Here is a 24,498-nt window from a genome sequence, read left to right on the forward strand (position 1 = left end):
GAATCCCATTGGCTTCCTAAGGCTGCAGCCATAAAGTGCTCCTAGTGAACAATAGTCATATGCTGCCATGCTTGGATTCACATACAGCCAAGGCACTTCAAACCCCACCAAACCTGTTCAGAGATAAATAAACTACAAATAATAACCTAAAGGAAACACTTTGATGTCTGTTTGGTATACAGTATTTAAGACACGTGAACAGGAGAAAGATACTTTTTCATCACTGCCTTGTAATATTCTAAGGTAATGTATGCTGGACTAGGTGACTCATGATCTGAAGTTTCCATAGCCCAGCACTCAGTGCATCATTCTGAGAAGTGTCACAATTAAACCAGGAGTGAAGCATTATGTGTGTGTAGCATAGCTGTGTGCACTTCCTGGGATTTGGGTGTCTGGTATGTCATGTGTTCCAGCCCTGCATTTGGTGGATTAGAGGTAATTTCTTTAAACAATAACAGAAATTGTATACTTAATCCAGTGCACATGATGCAGAAGCACATACTTAGTGCAAAATGCTGTGGTCTCATTGGGACTGTGCTGCTGTCCACTCTCATAAAATTATTGCACTAAAAGGGATTGGTTTATATTGTAGCTACAGAAGACACAGTCCTTAAGATGACATGCCACCATCTTTAGAGATGGAAAATCTTGTTCTGCTCCTCTGTAATTTATAACAAGGAAGCCATTAACCATATGCAAAGAGGTGGAGAAAACAAAAACTTCAGTGTCCTGGGAGATTTCTCTCTGCTTGTACTTTTAGGCTTTATAGCCATTTGAGCTCTCAGGATGTTTCTACATAAGAATCCTTTTTCTTGAAATTTTCAATATGCCCATGATAAGTGCAAGTATCTGAGATGAGCCAGATGATGGGTCATTAGTTGAAACATTAATTAAGGACAGTCAATCCTTCACTCTTTAAGTCCTCTTTTATTTATGTCCTACTGTGTTTTGGGTGTACCACTTGGTTAATGTGAGGGGAAAATGATGGGCCATGTTTTAAGATTGAACCCAGCTTTTTAATTTGTTACTGTAAGACTAAAATTGTTCTCACGTATCTCTTCTATGACTTTAGTTAAGTGGTTTTTACACTTAAAAAACCACTTAAAGTGTTTTTTACAGTTTCTGTGTGAAGGCATTTCAAATACTTTCTCTTTCAGCTAAAAGGCTAATGCAGAATTCTATGATACATGATTAGTTTTTCCCTCATGCTGCAAAAATTTTGGGTTTTTAGTCTTTGACTTTTCTATTAACCACATCATTCTTTTGCTTTAGATGGCCAACTACTTATTTAATATAATTGAAACCAATCTCCTTTTTAATGTTTACTGCTGTATCAGATGCAGGTTTGTTTTCGTATTAGATTTGTATTACTGCAATATTCAAACCAAGTAATGCTTAATTTGAAATGTGCATCTCCTACTAGAATTTGTCATTTTCTTAGTTACCTTTCTTGAGGTAAACAGATCTAGTAAGAACAAACATGAAGGGGGTATCATGTAATGAAGCTCCTGCTGTTGAACCTGGTCATGGGTGGACTTGAAGGACTGCACCTTGGAAGGGCAGATTGGGAAAGTCCTCTGCTCAATTCTGAAGTCTGGGATGTACTGAAAGGTATTTCTAACAATTACTGACAAGGTGATGTGCAAAGGAGGCTTAGAGAGGAAAACATGCCTCTGAGCAGAAGAATGCTCATGTAGAGTAGGAGAAAAAAATTATAAACCAAATTAAATGTGTATTAAAAAAAAACCCTTATCATCTGTTTCTACTTAGTATTTAAACAACTACATTATTAAGACTACACTACTGGAAATAACATTCTTTACTTTTTTTTATGTATGTACTTATCACAGATTTTACAGATTAGAATACACAAGGTAAGTCTCCTCTTAAGAGACTAAGAGTATTAAATCTGTTAAATAAAGCACTATTGCAGATGTGAAACAGGTTCTGATTTAACATGCATCTCTATGGAAAACATTTCTGCACTCTCTCACATCTGTATAGATATCTGTATAGAGATACACACATAGATATGTGCATATATACATAAACACCACCTTAAATTACCACTTTTTGGGCTTTTTGATTACCAAAATTTGATTACAGAGCATGGCTGTCTTCTATACAGGTATATACAATTTATTGTGAGTCTGAGTTTTTCAGTCACAAACACAATTTTAGTAGTGCATTTTAATAGAAGAACATCTGCACTCAGGTAATTTGACCAGCAGATGTAATCTAACATTCACAATTATGATTTTTGCATGCTATGAAAAATAATGGGTTTGTGCCTTATTGATGCTTAAGGTTCATCCCTTCTGTTTCTGTAAATATTCCTTTTCCACATAAAGCAACAATATTCTAGTCCAGGGAACATTAATGAGACAAGCTGATTCTGTTTCCAAGTGCCCTGTTTTGTAATCTTCCAGAAATACATTTCTGAATATTTTTTTTTAACTACTGTGATCCTACAACAAGGTTTACTACAGTTCTTAGCTGCATAAACAGAAGAATGTCAACAGAAGAAGCAGATGAATTGTGTAGGGCATTGATGGAACCTTATCGAAAATATTCAGTGAAAAGCTCTAGAAATAGTGACAGAAGAAAATGTATCACTGGTATGTGTTTAGAATCTATTTTAGGTTGAATTATTCAAAGAAGATACCATAATATGCAGCTGAACCTGAGAATATTTAGAAGGCTGAAAAGGAGTGTGTGCATCATGGAGGAGTACACCCAATAATAACCTACTTGCTGGGGGATGATTAGATACTACTTTCAAGTTTGTCTACTATTTATGTCTCAAATTCAAAACCAGTATTTCTATTCTGTAAATGGACAAGCTACAGCACAAGGTACTGTAATCTTTTTCTATTTCTTCCAGTTCCTATGGGAATAATTTTTTTTTCTTACCTTCTGCCTTCCTTCTAGAAAGATCTTGAGTACATGTTTAATGTACTAGCCTTAATTTAAAAAGAGGTATGATAGTTAGCATTAATAAGAATACATAATTTGAAAGCAAAAATATTTTTGCAAGATTCCTTTTCTAGTTGCATTACTCCAAAAGAATTACTTAAATCAAAGTATGCTGAACAGTATTACGTCTTGGTATTTACTTAAACCAAGAGTCAGGTCCTTTGTTAAAATTGGTATGACTCAAATTCTTAGCTTACTGAAAGAAATGCAGGATTTAAATTTTAGCTAATTATTTTAAAGAAGTGCCTAGAGATCCTAATTGAGACCAGAAGAATTTTCTTTTCAAGCTGTAAGTAATATGTGGAATACAAGATCAGGGGTATAAGGAGAGAATTGTAATGTCAGGTTTAAGAGAATTTAAACAAAGCTATTTCTCTGTACAACTGCACTAAATTAAAAGCATCATGGTCAATAATAGTGCTGAAAAAAACATCTCTTGAGACATATATATATATATGTACAAAATAAAATACAGAGTTAATTATAAAAGTGTAAATGCTTTTGGTTAGACCTCCTCCAAAAGGGAGGTCCCTGTATTCTTGGTCTTCTATCAAATGCCTGTTCACATTCTAGTCCACTTTATTAATCCTTCCTTTTTCCTCCCATAATGCTCTGCCTCTTTTCAGTTTAGTTGTTGCCAGTCTGCTTGTTTACATAGCATTCCATATGAAATACCTCACAACAGTTTCTACTTCATACCTGAAGAATTCCCCCTTAATTGCAGCAATTCTTAATATTATCAAAAGCATGCTAAACACAACAGGTTAAAACAAGAAATGAAGACTACAACTAATACTGCAGAAAAAAATCTGTGTAGGCAGCAGTCACCACAGATGGGATTCATTCAGTATACAGCTCTTAGTTCTACCACCCACATAATCCCCATTATCATTTCCTACCAAACACACTTCATTAGCTCTGAAGAAATCTCTATTGTCTCTCCCAGCAGATCACTGACGGTACTGTCATGATATGGATATAAAAGTTAAAGGTCATATCAATTAAAAACCATTCCTTTATGATCCTTTAGAAGGCCATAATAATGAAACATATTTTCACTTGATGACAAGCAATAATATAATTTGATGAACCGCTACCAATTTTTTCCTTTATAAGTAAAAGTATTCTTCCTGCTAGTACTGAGCATTAGGATATCATCATCCAGTGGTTCTCCCTGTTCCCTATTTGTTTGTCCATTTGTCCCAATTAATTAAGTGATAGCATAAACTCAAGAGAGCGATGTGCTGTCCCAGAGGAAGGAAGTAAGGCTCTGCCTTTGCTGGAGCACAAGCTGTCATTCCTGATTTCTGTACAGGGTGGAGTTGTGCATTCTTTTTATTGCTCCAGCTGTTGACAGTGATGACAGTTCCTCCAGGAGACACGGTGCTTTGATCATGTGCGTCGTGGATGAGGAGGAACCTTGCATTGCCTTGTTAAGAGGGACACAATGACTTTGGGAACTTGGCTGAGTAAATGGGAGGACAGAAATTCTGATTCTTCTGCCCTTTTTCTGTAACTCCCCTCCCCCCCCCAACTGTTGTGCTATCATCTAGTTATAAAGCAGCTTTGCTGGAAATGGAATCGGATGGGTCCATATTAAAATGGAAAAAAAACCCCAACAAATGCTTGTTTTGTTATTTTAGGGGGAGGAAAACCCATAAAATTATGCAAAATCGTCTGATCTTAATCATAAATAATTTTATCAACACAACTATGAGGAGCAAGGCACTGCAGTGTAAGGGTGCAAACTCTACAAGCTGGTGTAGCTGCCAGAGTACTCATACTGTTAACCCACAACCAAAGACAGAATTTAATTAAAACCTCTAAATCATCCATTCTTCTGGTGGTCAGTTCGTTTTGGGTTAGGACAGAATAATTGTTTCCAAGTACTTTGCCTGCAGCAGTGGAGTAGACTACATAAGACTGTCTTATTTATGAGACTTTAATAAATTACCAAATCGGCCATATGGCTTTATGTTCTTAAAAATATTAGCTGCTAAATGTTACTTACTAAAGGTCATGGAATTGTAGTTCGAAGAGTTTGCTGTTCAAACACTACTGTGTCACTTCTTGTTCCTCCATTTAATGAATTAACTAACAGATTTAATGCCTCGGGGACTCTCCATCTCACTATTCTTTCCCTCCCAGTAACTTCACAGATTCCTTTGAATGAAACAATAGAAGTTTCACACATTGATTTCCTCTGTTTCAGTTCAGCCAGCTGGTGGTGATGTCACACACAAGCACCTGTGTCTAACAAGCACCTGATACTGTTGCTTCCTTAAGGACTCAAAGTACAAGAGGCACGAACATATCAGCTCTGTATCGGTTTTGTACTGGATTGCTATCATGAGTCAGATAAACAGGAGACTTGTTCAGCTGTTTTAGTTACTTTGGATCATTTCCTGCAGCTTTACTCATCCTCCCAATTAACATGAATACACATTTGGGTTTTTTCTAAGTTAGCCATTAAGGAGGTTAAGTAGGTTGGGCCTTGTGACTAATGTTTCCTTGGCTCTGACTCTGTTTTGCTGCTCCCCTAGAGTATTCTATCATACTTTATTAGCATGCAGGAGAAACTCAGAGATTCCTAATTGTAGAACAGAACTTTAAATGTTTTAGAAATTTCCAAGCTCCAAAATGTAATCCCAGTTATAAGTAAGACCCAGCATGGAGAGGCAAATACAGAAGTACTTGTACTGTAAGAAGACATCTAGCATTAGCATTGTCATCATTAATACAGTTTCCTACTGCTGAGCTTTCATGTTCTGTATTGATTATAAAAAAAAAGTTACCAGTGCCACAACAAAATTTAGTCAAAAGGATGCTGCAGTAATTGGATGAGATTCTTCAATGCTTAAAGATGTTTGTTGTTCCACTAACCTAGCAAAGGTAGTGAACAGGTTTTGTCACTGCTGATGCCTCATCACAGGCGACAAATTAAGAATGCAGCTGCTTAACTATTTTCCTACATAAAGTTTAAATACAATCCTGTTTTAGAAATGTCAGCAATATAAAGAGGCAGCAGCTAAAGGAAAGCAACATGATCCATCAATGTGCAGTAAGCATATCCCTCACCAGTGTTTAGTTGTGAATCATGTTGAATATTACATCCATGGATTAATGTCCTGATCTTACATAGTCATTTGCATAGCAAATGAGTTTGTTCAGGAGCTGAGTATTGTCTGTTTAGACACTTACCTGGAACAAGAAAATATTTTTAAGCTAGCTTTAGAAATAGCCTTAGCTAAATTACTAAAAAAGAAGAAAGGCACATATTGTAAAATAAGAGTATTCTCTTCAAGGGTGGGTACTCCTTGAAATGTTTGCCTACCTAGAGCAATGCTCCAGGTGCTAGTGCTGCAATGAAAATTGATTACTCTTTCCACACCTCACTGCAGATATGAAATGGCTCTTACAATGCCTTAGTTTGCTTTCCTCTAGTGTGTTTTACATTACTTCAGCATAGAGAAGCAGGAAGTATACAGTACTACAGGTTTACATGTTATGGGTGTGTTGATTTCTGCCTTCGAGTCAAGCCACTGACTGAATTCCCCCTTCTGTATGCTACTCAATTAAAAAAACAAAACAAAACATCTATTTAAACATCAACAGCAGTCTTACTTCCTCTATCTTTTGCAGATATTTGTGTTAAGGATCACAAAGGAGGGAATATTCTGTAGCCTTCATAGAAATTCCTGACAGAGAAGCACAAATGGAAGAACCAGTTACACATGGCATTGTTTCAGTAGAAATTATCATTTTTATAATGCAGACACTGCTGCCCATATGTACTTTATTTCCCTACTAGAAAATAAAGCAAGTCAGATAGAAAGAAGAGTTAAGACTTGAAGCAGGTGAAGTTTACCTAGAAGTGCAGTGAAGTGTGCTCCAAGGGCAGGTCAGCAGAAGCTCCTCTTGGCTTCCAACCCAGGAGATCAGAAGAGCATGTTGATGTACCTCAGTGACAATGGTCTGGCTAAGGTGAAGCAAATCTTGCAGTGATTGGTATTTCTTCCTGATATGTCTGCCTGAGCTCTGTAATTGAAAATTCCTAAAGCAAGTAATTTGAAGTATGTGTGGTATCTTAGGAACTATAACTTAGTGATCATAAATTTGCATTAGAAATGCTCTTATAGCTCCTTACTTGGCATAAATTTTCAATCTGAACTGCTTATTAAGTATACCACAACTCACTCACCCTGTAATTACCACTGGCTTAATATCTGTTCATTTAAGTTCCATTTTCTTCTAGTTTTTATTCTCTATTCCCTTCTGTTGGATGCTTTGATTTTATGTTAAAAGAATCTAGGAGTTCTTTCAATTTCTGATTCATTTCTCTGTGGTGAGGAAACAGAAAAACCCATATAGAAATGATTAAAGAAATCAGCTAAAACAGATCAAGAAAAGGTGTAACAAAGAAAACTGTGGAAGGTGGAATAAATATCAAAAATACATGAAGGACATATGTCACCTTTTCAAATGAATGATGCTAAACTTGCCTTCTTTAAAAAAGCTCTCAGAGAAATAAGACTGTAAATTTACTCTACTCAGTAGGTACAGCTAATAAGCATCAGTATAAATTTTGAAGAAATTAAAGGCAACAGTGTTTGGAATGTTTACCATCAGCAGGTAAGGTTCTGAGTGTTTGAATACAAAAATTTAAGCTATGACCAGATACTGCAGTCAGGAGATTGAAAAGCAAAACTTTAATCAAGCTGGAAGATTTAAGATGTTTCAGTGAAGTAGTTAAAAAGATGTACGTAAGCATTAAGTCATTAAAATGACTTAAGCCTCTTAATCTTCTCAAAGGCAGATTAGGCTAAATTTAAACAAAACATGACATGAAGTCCAGTTTTGGTTTTACACACTATGTATCCTTGGTACAGAGTTCAGTATGCATAGTTCTGAGCACTGATTTTCATAGGATAGCATATGTTCCTGCAGTATCAAAATACACTTGCTATGGAGTTCTAACAGCCATCTGCAAAAACCACTAATACCCATCCTAATAACACAAGTATTACTTCTACACTTTCAGGAAAAAGGAAAGCTCTTTGAAGCCAGTTAAATGTTTGTGCTCATTACCAACTGCTGCAAGTGTGTGATTTCATTATTCCCTTTAAATTCTGAGGTAAGCTCCAATGGCGAATGAAAGTCCATATAATATCAATTTTCTTATTCAATATGGGCATGTTATTACTTATTTCTTTGCAAAACTTGTGACTAAACAAAAAGCCTTTCAAAATAATTCCTTAGCTCTATGGAATGTGAAGGACAAAAAAATATAGTTGTCAATTATGCACTTTTTAAAAATACCTGTAACATTTGTTTTGCATGGTGTTTTCATAACAATGTAATATTTGCTTTTAAACCCTGCAGATCTAGGAACTCTTTAAAAAATGTAAGCGTTAAAATACAATTTTTAGTACTCTTGATTACCGCACCACAAGTTGACAAAAAGCTGGGGTTAAAGTCCTCATACTTGGCATCCTATTAAATTACACTTTTGAAGTAAATAGCCAAAAAAGCTATTATTAGGAGGAGGGGGAAAGGAATCTAATTCTATTAAGAAGTTTCGTTATAAAGATTCAGTCCCTTTTAAAATACTGTTGAAAAATTTAACATGGTACTTAGAACTGTAGAAGCTTGTTCTAAAAATCAGGTTAGCACTGCGCTCCAGCATATATTGTCCAACATCTTTAATTACTTTTTGCTCAATGGATTTATTCTTTTTCCAATTACAGCAGATGGATCAGGTACAGCTCTAGTATTCATTTCCCTATGGTTGTAACTCCCTTCATTTGCAGTAGAAATGATGAACCACCAAATTCATATTCCAGGAACAGAAGAGATCTTTAATGATGGCCAGAACCAGAGGACTCTGAAACAAAGACACAATTTAGGCTGTTCAAACAGTAAAGCAAATCAATTCAGGAATGTAGTGCAGGTCCTAGAACTGACAACTGTACTTACACCTGGGCACAAGAATTGCCTATTCAAATACAACACTACCCTCAGAATACGTACATAAGTAAATGTAGCAAATATTAAAATTTTTCTTTTGCGATTTTAAAGCCCTATTACAGTCAACATCCATTCTTCCTTGGTTTTGTTATGGTTCTTCCAGAACTAAAGTTTATTTACACTATTATTCTAAGTCTAGTACTAGGCAGTATTTTCTTTTATTGCACATTTCAAAATGTAAATAATGTTTGCATGTAAAAATTCAACTGTGAGCAAATGGGCTCTCTCTCATGGTGCAGAAAGTGAACTGAGATACAGCGGGTCATGAAAAAATAAATTCCAGTGTGATGTCAGACAAACTGTCCATAAATATCTAAACATTACTTTATAAAGATACAAATTCAAATCATAAGTTTATACTTTCTAGTTTCTTGATAGCTAAATAGCAGGTACTCTTGAAATCATGCTGATTTAAGTAATTCCATTAAATGGTTGTAACTATTATTTGAAAAAAAATTCCTTGTCCACACAGTTAAGGTATAGAATTTCCATTTTACTCCTAAAACCCACACAAAAGATTAATAATGTGCAGATCCACAGTTGTTTCTAGGATATAAAATTATCAATACAACCAAAATTACTTATTTTGAAGTAGTCTTTAAACACTTGCTAAATCTGTAACTTAAGCCCCTAATTTATCTAATGTAAAATATTCTGAACTAATTTTTACTGTACTTATTTAAAAATTATATCAAGGTATTAGATATCTAATACTTACTACTTCCTGATGATTTTTTGCCTGGGGAAAAAAAGAAAAAAAAAAATAAGCTGAACAATGACAGTTAAAAATATATTTCCTATTTACTTTTCACATATTTAATTAGCTTATAATTAGGTCAAACAAAAATTGAAAGTGTACAAAGTGTACTTTCCATGGCACATTTCTGCAAACTTTATATTGATTTTTAAAAGTTATTTGTTTTTAATTAACCAACACTCCATGCATTTAGAAATTATAGTCATCAAGATTTCTATTATAATTCAAAAGAAACTTTTATGGAATGTCACTGTTTTACATTATATATGGGTATATACACACACACAAGATATGGATGTGCACTGAAGTGAAACGTTGGCTTTAAAATTTTCCTTTGTATTTTACATTACCATTGTAATTGTTCTCCTAAAACACTGGGTCATAACGATGAAAAAAAAGTCTTCCTAAGGAAGACTTTTATAAAAGCTTGTACAATCTCCATCCTTGGAAATACTCACTTAAATTATGAATAAGGTAATAAGCAACCTGATCTAACTGGGATCTAACTGCTTCAAGCATTGGTTTGACCAGGTGAGCTCAAGAGGTCCTTTCCAATCTGATTTATCCTACAACATACTCTTTTGTAATTCTATATATTATTTGCAAAATTATCCTGCATAGTGCAGAAAGGGCTACAGCTATTAAAAACTATTTTCCCTTTCAAATAAAGCTTAGCATACAGTTGCCCTTTATCCAGGTTTTTTGGCCCTCAAAAATCTACACCAGGTCATGAATTAATGTAGCATGACATGAAGACAAGTTTGAAACAAGTCTGTCCATTTTGAACTCTCCTTGAAATAAAAGGTTAAAGCAAAAGTTAAAACCTTTTTTTTTCCTTCCTGTTTACCTCAACTACTCATATTTACTTAATAGTCACTAAGCAGCCATAAAGATCAACTAATTATATTTACTTAAACTTTTAAGTGCAGTGTATCAGTTTTGGAATGCTATGATTTGGACAAAGCTAGAGAAATACTGAGGTAATATCTCTGCTGCTGCCATAGCAAGGGGTTCCTTTATCTAACTTAAAACACTTCATTTTTCACAACACCCAGTAAAGGTTTTGAGATTTATTGAGCATAGCCTAAATTGACAAACAGGACCTTTAAGATACCATAATCTCTTGTACCCTTCTGCTTTAAGGGACCTGGCCCATTCAAATTTATTATTTTTACATTAGATTTTCTGTTTATTTCTCTGAGAAAGTCATCCAGTGTCACCAAGTAACACACATTCTCATGTTCAGTGATGTAGCTCTCATTTTGAGATGCCATCAGCCCAAAATACACTTTCACACATTCGTGTAAGAGAACCTGTTTAAAACAACTTTTTTTTCAAATCACAAATAAGTTAGATCTGCATTTTAAAACCAATTACAAACATTACCTAATCTTTATAATATAAGCACAGTTACACTGACATTTGAGTATTTTTGTGCAACCATCTACAATCAGCATTTAAAACACCTAAATTATTATAGCAAAGACCTGACCCTAAGGAAGAATGTTAATTTCTGACTTGCTGGCTATTTTCAGTGACTTGATTCCAGCTGTGGATATTCTCTTATATAAAAAAAGACTATAATGTGTGACTCACCCCCATAGGAAATCTTGTAGTAGGCGTAAGATGTTAACGCTACACCAACCCATATTTCTTGATACACAGTAGAGAAGTAGAATGTCATGGGTTTCAATGCCTTCGGAATCATGGCCTGCACCATCTGAAATTATAAAAAGTGTTGTCATTTTAACTTTTGCAGATGTATTCTTACCTGCTGGATTTTTAACATACATACAGACATGCATATATATATTAATCTACCTTTATGTATACACACACATTCCTGATGCGTATCAGCAGCAGTTCACAAGTTAAAAATCCCCAAGCATGCAGAAGTACTTATTCCAAAGCGAAGAAATGATAATTCAGAGTTAAGTTTACAATTTATGGGCTAACACAAACAATTTTTAAAATTACAGTTGATGAAAGATGAGTCAACAGAAGATTTACAGAGCAGCAACAGTTAGATTTCTCTCTGCCTATCAGTAACAGCTTTTTCCTAAAGTTTCCAGATTCCCTTAGGAGGAAATCTCATTCCAGACAAGCCAGTGAGGCTCCTTCCTTGCACTACCAATTTAGCTTCCCTCCCTCGCAGCTGTCTCTTCCAGCATGGTAATTTCTACTCAAAATAGCAACATAAATGATGTTAAGCTAATGAATTCATGCTTTATCATGACTATTTGACTTTCAAAATATGCCCCAAGAGCAAGAAGCCTGTCAGTGTTGGCAGTTTATTCCTTTCCATGCAGCTTTGCAAGACAAAGAGAAAACTGTAGGAGGTTTTAGAATAAAGCTTATCCTAACTCACATAAATGTTAGTTCCCATTTGCACCACACTGCACTGAGATACCCCATGTTTTATGGGCACTCAATAGTCACTATTGACACTTATTACAACCCAATAAAGTCAGCTATACGCAGCATATAAACCAGAGATTCAGGAAAGAAAAGCAGAGTTAACTTCTCTGAGGTAATGCTCACTTAGCTGCTGTTATTAAATGTAAAGCATTGTCTGCTAAAGCATCGCCCCTCTAAGAGGAGAGGGTGCAAGGGCAGCCCTTGTCAGACAACTGGAAAAATCGATGTGTTTCTTAAAGAATTAAAGGAACTTTGAGGCAATTCCTATATAGGTACAGACAAACCCCCATTTACATTTGTTAACGGACAGTCATTTCAATAATTTATTATTGTGGCAAAAGTTCCTGAAACACCTTTGTCCTTTCACCACACTATTAACGACACTGCATTAAGGACTTAACGCTCACTTAAATTTCCAGCGTTTGTAGTTTCAGATGAACAGTGGAACATAAACAGTTAGTCTGCTATAGCAGAATATCAAAACATACTAACAAACAAGGAGACTGAACAGAGCAGGAAGGGAGGATTTCCCCACCGCCACAGAACACAGCGAATAAGCAGCGCTGTTTCCTCGTAACACCGCACCAAAGCCCGGCAGAGACCTTTCCCCAGGGCCTGTGCGGCCGCGACGTCCTTCAAAGTATTTTTTTTCCCCTGCTATCTACCCGGAATAACGCTCCGGGTTTGCTGCCTCCTTGACCTCCCCGCCACAACCCGCCGCAGCCCGGGGCGGCTGCACGGGGGCGGGACGGTAACGGCAAAGTTCCAGGCCGCGGGCCGCGCTCCCTTTCTCCCTTCTTCCCTTCCCTTCCCTTCCCAGGCTGAAGTAGCGCTATCCCCACCCGAGACACCCTCGAGCGGGGCCCGCCAGGACCCAGCCGGGCTCGCCGGGCCCAGACCCACCGTGCCAGGGAGCGGCGAAGGTCACACTCGGGAACGGGGACGGGTCCGCTGCTGCCGCGGGGCGCGCCGGGAAAGGACGCGCGGCGGGCGGGGACAGCAGCGCCCCCTATGGCCGCGGAGGACCGGAGCGCCCTCGCATCGCAGCGGCGGCAGCCCCGCTGCCCCCGGAATCACGGAATAGGTCAGGCGGGAAGGGACCGCAGTCAGGCACCTGGAACAACCTCCCTGCTCGAGCAGGGTCATCCCAGAGGACGTGGCACAGGATTGCATCCAGATGGTTCTTTAATATCTCCAGTGAGGGAGACTCCACACCTTTTCCGGGCAACCTGTTCCAGTGCGTGGTCACCGCACAGTGAAGTTCTTCCTCATGGTCATGTGGAACTTCCTGTGCATCAGTTTCTGCCCATTGCCTCTTGTTCTATCGCTCGGCACCACTGAGAAGAGCCTGGGTCCATCCTCTTGCCACCCTCCCTTTAGATATTTATACACACTGATGAGGTCCCCTCTCAGTCGTCTCTTCTCAACGCTGGACAGGCCCAGTTCTTTCAGCCTTTTCTCGTAAGAGAGATGCTCCAGGCTCCCAGTCATTATCTGTTGTTCTCTACTGGACCTGCTCCAGGAGCTCCACGCCCCTCTCGTACTGAGGAGCACAGAACTGGACATAAAACTCCACATTCCCCTCCCCTAGGCTGAGCAGAGGGGCAGGACCACCTCCCTCGATCCCTCCCTGGCAATGCTCCTCCAGTGTAGATCTTCACCTCAGTCCTGCTCCCCAAGAGCAAGCACAGCAGGTGCCGTGCCAGGACAATGCCGGGAAGGGCCTGTCGCAGTCTGTGCAGTTCCCTATGTCCCTCAGGGAACAGCTTGTCCTGGAGGAGTGGGAGGCACCCCCTGGGCCATAATGATGAAGTCTGAAGCACCAACGTGCTTTGCACGTTTCCTCCAGGTGCGGGAAGGACAGAGTGACTGGAATTCCAGAGCTGTGCTCAGGCATTGTTCTGTGAGGTGGGGTGGGGGGGAATGACCGCCCGGGCCTCCCGAGGCTGTGAAAGGAAAGCAGAGCTCAGACCTTTATCGTGTGTGTTAAAATGCTTTAGTGGGATCACAGACTGCATTTACTTTCCCTGTGAGTGATTTACATAATCTGCAAGTGTATAGATTTGCTACATACGAGCTTTGTCACACAGGGCAAACAAGACTGCTCGGATCTTACATGGGCATTTTTTGCATTTAATATAGGAGCAATAATTTATGCCAAAATGCTGCATCTATGTCACCTCTTTCATTTAAAACTTTAAAAACCTCTTGAAATTTTAGTGAGGAAAATCCCCTTCTTTCTTTAATTTAGAATTTTGAGGCTGATATATTAAGCAACCAGAGGCCGTGGTACCCATATCTCTCTACATATAGCCTAGATTTGTATTTACCTGTCTGACAGTAAGAGTTCTAAAGCAGCCAAATACGTGCACTGGATCAGGTACTCAGTGTGGAGATGACAAATCCTATTAGAGAAAGTAAGGTTCTACCCTGTGTTCAGATTGTTTTTCATTATCTATCTGATTTAACAAATTACACACAGCTGTCTGCAGTTATTTCAGAAGAGAGGATGACAGGGTGAAAGGGAACTTCAACAGACACGTTTATCTTTTTTCCTATTATTCTTTTGAAATTTATCCAGTAGTGATGGCAGGCCTTAGTGTTCGACCCTGCCTATACTTGTCTGCATCTGTCTGTCCTGCCTAAGGAAGGCTTTAATAAATGTTGCGGGCCGGTTTAGAGGAGCTCGGCCCGCAGCTGCAGGTGAACCGCGTGCGAAGGGAGAGCAGCCCGCCCCCGGAGCGGGGCGGTGCCGCGGGGTGCAGCAGGGTGTGCCCGCGCTGGGAAGGGCGGCGGCGGGGACCGCGTGCCGGGGCCGCCATTCCCGCCATGCTGCGGCAACTCGGCGAGGACCGGAGCCGGGACTGGTTCACCGTCGGCGGGGCCGTCACCGCCGTCGAGCTCCTGGGCGAGGAGGCGCGGGTCGGCCGCCCTGGCGCTTCTCCCCGCCATCCCGCACAGGAACCGCTGCCGGCTGCGGGGTGAGTGCGGGGCGCCGGGCCGCTGCTCCTGATGGCCTCCCTCGTCCTCTGTGCTGGGTGCCCCGGGCGTTCCCCAGAGCCAGGGCAGCCTCCTCTGGCTCCCCTGCTCTGGTGGGCCCACGCTGTGGAGTTGTTGGATTCCAGCCTAACACTCCCGGTAGCGTTTGTGGCTGATGCGTTTTTGTGCACTTAGTATTTAGTGTTGTTTTCTGATTTACTGCTTAGGTCTGTTGTCTCCATCATCACTAGATGGGTTGCGTGTAGAGTTTGCTTTCTCTGAAGTGCATTAGCGCTGGTGTGCAGCTGTACTTAGTTCTGTTGAAAAAACTGTAGAACTGTACTAGAAAGGACTCAGTGTATTAAATTAATGCACTCAGGTGCATTAATTTAAAATTTTATCAGTGGCAAGTGATATAAATGAGATGCGCAAGTTCATTGCTGTCGTGACCTATGGAAGCATTTAAGTCACCAGAACAAAGCAAGTCAGCGGTATATTGATGTATTGTTCTTTATGGGTTATTCTCAGATGGCAGAGTTTACAGGCAACGAGCAGTGTATGTGTGTTTGCAGAGCAGGCAGGTACATTTGCTTTTCGCTGGAGTCTAGATATTGAAATCCAGAAACTACTTTCTCCTGGGTATTGCCTGGATTGTGGCAGTGCATACTAATCTTGGTGTTTAGACCAGGTGTGGTAGTGTATCTGTGGTTTGTGTAGAAAAGTGTTTTATATGTACTTCCATATAGTATTTTTTAGAATGAGCTGGGCATGCACTCCAGAGTGAGTGTTTCGGATTTTATTTTCCCCTGTGTGTTGCACAGCAATAGAGGTTGCTGTATTTCAGGAAGGTATATTTATCTTAAAAGGTGTACATTGGCATCTGAGAGAAAATGAACTTTTTGCGTAACATCTTGCTATCAGGTAGTCTGATATTTCAGCAGAGGCTGTTCAGGCTAGCAGTGTTTCTATCTTTGCTTCAAGTGAAGGACAAAACTGGCACCTCAAAATATCTATTCCTTTTTATCTGTCAGTGCTCTGAATTGCTGACCAAGAGCTACTGGGCTTTGTGCAAGTAGTTAAAGTTTTCCATAAGTGACCAGACAAAATTTTACAGTTATTTTAAGTTATTTCAGTGAATGTGATGCCTCAACTCAGTATGAACAAGATGTTTGTGACTTTTTGGTCTTTATTTAAGCGATAGTAACGTTTCTGAAGTGTTTGACTCTTTAATCCAGCTGAACATTTATGAAGTGTTTGACTCTTTAAACCAACTGAGTACTAAGCCACAAGATCTATTTTGTGTATTTTCAGTACACAGGAGGAATAAGCACGATTGATCAAGCCTTGTGTGACTAGGCAGAGGCATATCTTTATTTTTGGTTGAACAGAAACATTCACTCTTTCTGCTCACAAGTCTTAGCAGATAATCTGATTGTGAGTTTGACAGCTATGTTAGTAGGGAAAAAAATTATTTTTACAGGTTTGGTTTTATAATGTTTTTTCCCCATGTCTGAGTGGGACAGAAGTGATATTTAATTTAATGTAAGATTATTTAATTTAATTTAAGAAACATCTTAAATGACCATTTATGTAAGCGTGGATAGAATTTCTCAACAATAGCTGTAAAACCTTTGAGCATAGATGATAGGTGTGTGTCTGTCCTGCCACAAAATGGAAGGAATCTCTATGAGAAGCTGTGTTTGCTTAGGTGTGTTTTGTTTCCATGCATACTTCTGTTTCACAGCTCTGGGAGTGTGCTTACATTTGGAGTGTTTTTGCAAAACCTGAAGTTTCTATAGAAGGTTTAGATTCGAGTGGTTTAGATTCAAGCATTTCAAAGGAAATGCTTGTATTTTATTCACTGACTTCTTCAGAAACAGTTTGAAGAGCTGAAAACAAAAGAATTTCTCCTCATTTGTTGAGGCTGCTTGTAGCATAATTGTCTATTTCCTTCAAACCTTTTTGTTCTTGGGAAAGACAAAACCAAAGTTATTCAGATTTTTGAAATGCTTATTTATGTTTATTTGAAGTTGGATGTACAATTACTGATGGACACTTGTCTGCCTACCACTTTTGTCTAAATTTATATATAAGAATGTGTCAGTTTGATACCAGATTGGTAATAACAGGTGTGTTATTGCACATGAGTGTGTGTAATAATACTTTACAGAAATGTTACTGAGATTGTTTAATGGGATCTAAAAGCCTCGTGTCCCCCCTAAAAAGACATGTGGAATGTGTTTGCTTCCTTTACCGATGATGCCTCATTTTCCAAGGTTTTAAGATTCTTTTGCTTCCTGAGCTACCTCTAGAATAGCAACATTAGTAATTGAGGTTCTTGGGGAAAGGTAGTAGAAATAGAAACCTCCTAAAATCTGACTGGAATTTCTGTCCTTAAACAGCTCATTGATTAACTTTTTAATTCCTTTTATTATGTTTAACTGAAAGAAAAGAAATTCAGACCCTTAAATCCTTCCTTGGTATCAACACAATTGTGTTCACATTAAGACAGTTAAGGCTTGAGTGTGTAAAAGGTGCTTATTATCTCTTTTATTTCCTGCATCTCATAGGTGCACCTTTCACCAAGTTAGCACCTTTTTGAAGCTGAATTACTGGCTGGAAACATTGCATGCTGTTTGTTTGCTTGATGCTTGTGCAGGTGGGAGACCCTGCTGTCCTTTGGAATTACTGCCACTCACCTTTCTGTCACCAGCGTGGTTTGTGGTGGCTCCCTGCCTATTGCAGAAATACCTGCTGGCTCCGTGTAAGGGCCAGTGTAGTTTTAGAACTACATTGCAAATTGTGTAGGGCATAAATATAAAATACTTAAAGAAGCAGTTGCTTGGACAGTGGTCTCCCACAGGGTAGTGGTGACTGGTCTTCCAGCAATCTTACTCCTGTCTGAGGTGGCTGAATTCTAAGGGTAAGCATAATTCTAGCAAATGCCTTGTGTCAGCTGGTGAGTTGAAGAACAGATTTTCTTGGCAGCATGTTGCAGTAAATCTAACAAATTTCTTTAAAATATATTTAACATTTTTAGTTTGGCTTCTTGCCGTTACTCCATTGCTTTTTCTATGCTTTTCTCTACTTTTTAACTAGAGAGAGTATATAACAGTTTGGACAGGAGGAAGTGCTTGTACTCCACAAAGTTACCCCACATTTCAGTATTGGAAAAAATGGCCAAAGTGAGTCCTTAGAGGAGGGCATTTTCTCAGCTCTTGGATTTTTTTTTTTCCTGTACCTTCTGCAGTTCCCCTTTGCTTTCTCCTTCTCCTTTCTCCCCAAATGTGAGCACTAGAACTGGATGCAGTAATCGGATTAAAACATGCATATAAAAGTAGGTGAGCTTTTCTGTGCATTTGTCTGGCACTGTATAGGGATTTAACATTGAATTTGCCATGATGCCTACCTGTATTTTTAAACTATTCTGCAGCAACTGCCTTTTAGAATATGGCATAGTTGATGGTCCCTCTTTCTGAACTTGGAAAAATGCATTTGCTCATGTTCAAATGAAATTGAAGTTTGCAGAGCGTGGGTAATGGGTGGGTTGTATCTGGGGTTATCATCTTGTGTTTATTTGTTTTCCCTGCTCATTTTCAGTGATTGTTAAGGTGAGTAGGTTTTCCATGTCACTGGCCTTCCATTTTCCATAAGTAAAAATTTGGAAGCTGCGTTTTGAGAGTTTTTTTACCTATTTTTCAGATAGAGAGCTGTGAGGATACCATTTTAAGAAATAAACTTACATGAATTGCCATTGCAGGAATCTTGCACATTTGACCACTTCAAAGCTATCTGAAACCAGCATTATGAATGTTAATTCTCAGAGTAATTCTGCCAATACCTTTTAAATACTCAGTACCTGTTACCCCCCTTCCTGTAGGAAAGGTCCTTTATATTTAATACTTGTGAGAGTTTTATCACTGTGGAAAAACCTTTCTTTGAATCTCTTGCTGCACTCATGCAGGGATTAGATTAGAACTGCAGGAGGAGAATCTCCACCTCCTTGTGCTGCATCAGTAGGGCAGAGTGAGTTTAGCACAGTGTTTGTTATTAATCCTCAAACTGACAAGAAGAGGGCAAAGAGTTTGTAGCAGCTCTGAGTGCAGATATAAGAAGTTTGGATGTCCTTGTGAAGCTTTGTGTATTTAGTTCAGGGGAGGTGAAGGTGCTAGTTTCTTTTGGTATTGAGATGTAGCTTTTATTCTTTTAAACCTGTTGGAAATTTTTTGCTCTAGTCCTCCAGTGCATTGTCCTTTATGTGGATTAGGAGTTCTCATTGTTTTATCTTCTGTGAATATTGTTTTATTTTTCTACATGAAATGTTCTCTATATCATAAGCTTTTCAAAGACTTTTTAAACCCATTTTTTAAAAGATGGAAAAGTGTTTAGTAAATTATTGTGCCATTTGTTCCTCCAATTTACGTTGCATTATTAGTAATTTTTTTCTGGAATAGGGGATACAGCTGTGGAGCGTAAGATGCCTTAAAGTTATGTTACCAACTTGATGAAATCTGATTGGCTTCTTCAGTATGTTTGAAGAAAATACCAGAGGAAGCAATTTTGTTTATGAAATAGTGTATTCTGTGAATTGGGCCATGTGAGTCTTGCCCATTTTTTCTGATCGAGCAGACAGATCAAAAGCAAGTACAGGGAAAAAGACATTATATGAAACATGTAAAAACTTGTTACAGTGATGGGAGCACAATTGGAAATGTAGCCAACTGAGTTCTGGCATATGTTTTCATTGATTTTCTGCTCTAATTGCCTGCTGTGACTGTGACTGCTATGTATGTGATTAATCTTGTAAAACTTGGTGAACCCACAGTGACAGATCATGGTGGCTGAGAAACATTAGATTTTGTTATGTGTAAATTTAGAATGAACACCCTGTGTGTTAGAAATGATCTGTTGACTCCTTGGCTATTCTAGAGAGGTAATCTGACTTGATCAAAATGTTCAGGGTTTAATGCAGAGTTTGGGTTTCAAAACAAGTAAGTCAAATGAAAAATGGCTATTAAAAATTAAATAATTAAATAATTTTTAAAAAGAATAGAGAGCTAGTTGTTAAATGCTGTTAAATATCTGCTGGTTTTGTTTAGCTGTCCAACTTCACATACTTCAGCATGTGCAGAGTATAGTTTAGAAAAAAACATAGAAATAGTACATGCAGCTGAGTTCTGTCAGTGTTTACATGCAATTATTCTTGAAGTTAAGAAATAATTATTCAGCTCCAAAAAGTATTTACCAGTTTATTTAACTGATGTTATATTAAACCATTTCTTTTACACAGTATAAAGTTCTCATAGAGCCTAAAAACTATGTGACAAACACAGAAGTTTTGCCTAACACTCTGTGGATTGATGCTGTTTCAAAATATGCAGAGCAATCTTTTTTTGTTACTGAAATACTTCTAGCTCTATATGGCTGATAATTAAACTGCCTCAGATTTTTTTTCAGAAACCTCTACATTTTTTTTAAAAGGTGGCTCCAAACACAACAGCTCTAAGAAACTATAAAGGTAAAAGGTGAGTTGATACCTAAGTTACTGCATACCAGCTATTACAAAGGGTTTTAATTTCTAAACTTGGAATAAAAAGGGGAGGATGTCACATTTCTTACTCCTGTGTGTCTTGATGGCAATTACAACAAAGGAATGTGGACGGCTACATGACTTTTTGAAAGTAACACAAACCAACTTAACTTGATGGGTAGTAATAGGGTAGATTCCAGATTCTGTGAGAGAAGGTGGGAAACATGCTTTGTGTGTTTTTGTCGACATAACTTGAAACCGTGGGGATTTCATCTTTGTCCGACTTGTTGGAGCTGTCACCACGCAGACTAAAATGTTCAGGGCAATTTGTATTCCATGCATCTACCAGCTGCTCTGCTTGGTTTTCTCTCTCAATGGTGGTAAGAAAATCTTTTAAAACTTGCTTGAATATGTAGACTATTTCCCATGGTAAAACATCATTTTCTGCCAAAACTTCCCGAAATCTAGAAAAAAACCAAAAATTGAAATCTAATCATCGGCACTGAAAACTTTTCTCTTTCCTCTCTGGTCATTTGGGGGTGGGGAAGGAGGAAATGACTTGAGTTCTAGTGTCATTTTTTCCTTGCTGCCACATTTCCCCACTCACCTCCCCCAGAAGATTGTAAGAGGAAAAGAGCTCTAACAATGCACTGGATGTGCTCCAGCTATTGTGGATTGAAAGCAGTTGTAATTGGGTAGGCTTTTTTTTTCCCTTTTTTTTATTCTTTGGCCCATCTGGGTAACTTGATTTAAACTGACTTTGCCCTTAGGTGTATTCTGGGCTTTAAAAGGCAAATGGACTTGTTCTGTCGTTTCTGAGTCCCTAGAAAATGCACTTAAAATGCAGACATAGGAGATTTTTTCTTCATAAAATGCATGGAGGGATTTTTTTTTTTTTTTAATTTATACTGATTTTCAAGTTTTCAGGAGCTTTCTGGTATTGTAGACAGTAAGGCTGGATTTCTGCATAATGGTGCATTATATTAGTTGTTTTATTTGATTTTTAGTTACTGGGTTGCTATTTAATAAATAGTAGGGATAAGTAACAGGAAAAATGGGAAGTATTGAAGGGTCATACGAGATTTCCTTTGTTTGGATTAGACCAGGAAAATCCTGATTTAAAACTTCCTTCAAGTGCAACATATTAAAGTGAAGGTGTAATTTCTAAAACAACTGTACAAATGCTCTCCAGTTGCTGTCATTGCTACTTTGGAAGAGCAGAGCCAAATACGAACTTTGATTAGGTAGAGAAACATCTTACTTGTGATAGAGAACTCGGCGTCAGGGAAATACGAAACAATTACCTGCTGAGAACAGTTCCTGTTTGGCAAGGCTGGATTTGAGAGCACAGAACTTCAAGCTGTCGTTGCTCAGTAGCTGGAATTGTTGCTTGAGGGTTTTGATAGTTCTTGAGCCAGTTGTAATCCATGCCAGGTTTCTGGACTTTTTGTTCATTTTCAATCTCTTGCAGTAATCTTTCACGCTCTTTCAGGTGCCATTTCAACTCCCTCAGCAGGGTTTTTGTAACTACTTCTGATCCAGGACATCTTGTGGATTTGAAGGAATCAGTTTTTGACCATTTCATCCAGCCAAAAAGTGGCATTTTTAAGCTGGGGAGAGGAAAAAAAAATTTTTGCTTGTCTGTCTAACTGATTAGTTCTTTTTACCTGTAGACTTCTTTCTTAGGAACTGAATGATTGAATGAAACTTTATTAATGATTAGTTGGCTGTACAAAATCACCAGGCCATGATGAAATATGACAAGTCTTGCACCTTACAATATTTCCTGTCTCTTTTCTGAGTTAGCATACTCTGTGGAATTTACAGCATTTGAAAGTACATATCTGTCACCTTGGAAATATTTCATATTTTATCCATAGTATACATGATTTAAAAACAGGGAAGGAAGCCCTAAACCCCATCACGCAAGCTAACAAAGAACCCCTCAAACCTCACAAAAAACCCAACTAAATAAGAACAGTCCATTCCAAGAAAATACAAACTCCCAAACTTCAAAAATTTGAACTTACACATATGTTTTAAAATGAAATTAATTAATTAGTAGTTAAGTGCTGCAACTCTGCCTGACCTGGTTTTACAACTTATGTATCAATTTTTATTTTAATTATTTTAATTATTGTTCACATAATCTGGAGACAGAAATCTGGTAGAATAGACTTCTGATTTGTACTTTGTAACAAATCATGCACATACAAGCATGCAAATTAGAATAAAATAACAAAAATTACCTTAGCAGTTGTCTGTGAACAGTGTTGTTTCAGGTGAGTTTGCTTGAAGGTCTCTTATTCTAGCATATCCCGTTTGCAGGTTCTTAGTACTGCTGGAAGAAAACAAGGGGTTTTTTCTCTTTTTTCTATTTTCTTTTTTTTTTTTTTTTTCATTTACTCAAACTGTGCCCAGAAAAAATGACTTTCTGTACTGAATATGACAGTTTAAGTTTTTCTGCTTTTAAGGTTCTTTTTCATCCTCTGTACTGGAGAGAAGCAGTAATCCATTTAACCTAACATGGTCTCTCAAATACTTTCTCCCAAGTCCATTAAGATCTCCTACCTTTGAATTGAGTTCTGCCGATGGCAGCAATTTGAAAAAAGATGGTAACAATTTCAAATGCTTGTTGCTAAATCCATCCAAATGTATTGTTGGTAATGAGATGAATAATGATAGTCTGAAGCAACTACAGACGTGCTTGCAGCTGAAGTTAAGGCTGTCGTATGATGTGATGCTTGGCTGTGCATAGCTGTAGGTCACAGTTTAGAGCTGTATTTTTATGCCCGTAGAGTGCTAAAAATAACTATGTTGCTTTTATCATCAAACTAAACTTTCAGGCCATTGAGATGCTGGAAGACTTATCTCCCATTAGAGGGGGATCAGGCTGTTCTGCTGTCATTTTTAAACAGCTAAGAATAGGTTTTCTCTCGTAAAGATCATCTAAAGCTTTTGTTAAGTGAGTGTTGACAGAAAAGAGGTATTTGACAGTTGCTCAGGATTTTGTCGCTACATTAAATGTTTCTTCCAGCTGAATTTCTTCAATCTCATGGTTCTATACATTTTCATTACTGTGCATAGCTGTTAGCATTTTTAATTAACATTTCAAATGTGTTTAAAGAAGCCAGACTGTAACACCTACAGTTTGCCATGAAAGACACTGTAATCTAATTAAAGGAATAGAATGATAAGGAGATGCAAATTGAGGTCAAACTGATCTAAAAAGCCCAGAATTGTAAGTCTTACCATAGACATTGCTTCTCTCTCAAGTGGCTGTCAGCTGCCTGCTCCTTGTTTCCTTGATGAATGTTTTGATCATATCCATTTTTAAGGTTCATTCTCGGGGATGGCACTGTGCACACTAAAGGTCGCCGAAGGAGCCATTTTCCGTTCCAGTTATCCGGTCTCTTCCTATTAATCTAAACAGGAGCCATGGTATAAGAAACACTGCCTTTCTTCTTGCCCTTGTTCTAACCACTGTCTGTGCCCCTCTTCAGTATTTTTCATCCCTACTTTTCCCCCTCCACGGGTGTGTTGAACAGTTGGGAGAACAAACGTTCTCTAAATTTGTTCTAGATGTCATACAACATAAAGGATGACGTGTATGGCTGTTATTAAAGCTGATACTACTTATACATTGGAAAAATTCAAATGTCAGTATTAATCCTCTTCAACTGGAAGGTTTTCACATTGCATTGGATGTGGTACTATGAAAAAGGAAGGGAGCTAGGTTTATGATGACAGAACTGTCCTGACAGATTTTCAGATAAAATTAAAATGCTCCTTGCCACCTCCTTTACAGCAC

The 24,498-nt window shown here is 38.2% G+C and overlaps 2 protein-coding genes across 2 annotated transcripts; both read right to left on the reverse strand.

Moving 5' to 3' along the window:
• Nucleotides 1–8,663: 8,663 nt before the first annotated feature.
• Nucleotides 8,664–13,193, reverse strand: ATP5MJ (ATP synthase membrane subunit j). The gene is made up of 4 exons (XM_066551583.1): nt 13,082–13,193; nt 11,357–11,480; nt 9,722–9,742; nt 8,664–8,860 (listed from the first exon to the last, which is right to left on the reverse strand). The coding sequence occupies exons 2-4, from the start codon at nt 11,478–11,480 to the stop codon at nt 8,835–8,837; spliced, it is 171 nt and encodes a 56-aa protein (XP_066407680.1). The 5' UTR covers nt 13,082–13,193; the 3' UTR covers nt 8,664–8,834.
• Nucleotides 13,194–20,824: 7,631 nt separating this feature from the next.
• Nucleotides 20,825–22,290, reverse strand: RD3L (RD3 like). The gene is made up of 2 exons (XM_066552925.1): nt 21,992–22,290; nt 20,825–21,151 (listed from the first exon to the last, which is right to left on the reverse strand). Exons 1-2 carry the CDS (start codon nt 22,288–22,290, stop codon nt 20,854–20,856), a joined length of 597 nt encoding a protein of 198 aa, XP_066409022.1. The 3' UTR covers nt 20,825–20,853.
• Between the last annotated feature and the right edge of the window lie 2,208 nt (nt 22,291–24,498).

This window comes from Molothrus aeneus, chromosome 6 (assembly GCF_037042795.1).
Source record: "Molothrus aeneus isolate 106 chromosome 6, BPBGC_Maene_1.0, whole genome shotgun sequence".
Lineage (NCBI taxonomy): Eukaryota > Metazoa > Chordata > Aves > Passeriformes > Icteridae > Molothrus > Molothrus aeneus.

Coding starts and splice junctions, on each gene's coding strand:
- ATP5MJ (XM_066551583.1), bottom strand. CDS start 11,480: ATGGTGCAGGCCATGATTCCGAAGGCATTGAAACCCATGACATTCTAC. Junction 9,743..11,356: donor CTACAAGATTTCCTATGGGG/GTGAGTCACACA, acceptor TTTTTTCCCCAG/GCAAAAAATCATCAGGAAGT. Junction 8,861..9,721: donor CAAAAAATCATCAGGAAGTA/GTAAGTATTAGA, acceptor TCTTTGTTTCAG/AGTCCTCTGGTTCTGGCCAT.
- RD3L (XM_066552925.1), bottom strand. CDS start 22,290: ATGCCACTTTTTGGCTGGATGAAATGGTCAAAAACTGATTCCTTCAAA. Junction 21,152..21,991: donor ACAGGAACTGTTCTCAGCAG/GTAATTGTTTCG, acceptor GTTTTTTTCTAG/ATTTCGGGAAGTTTTGGCAG.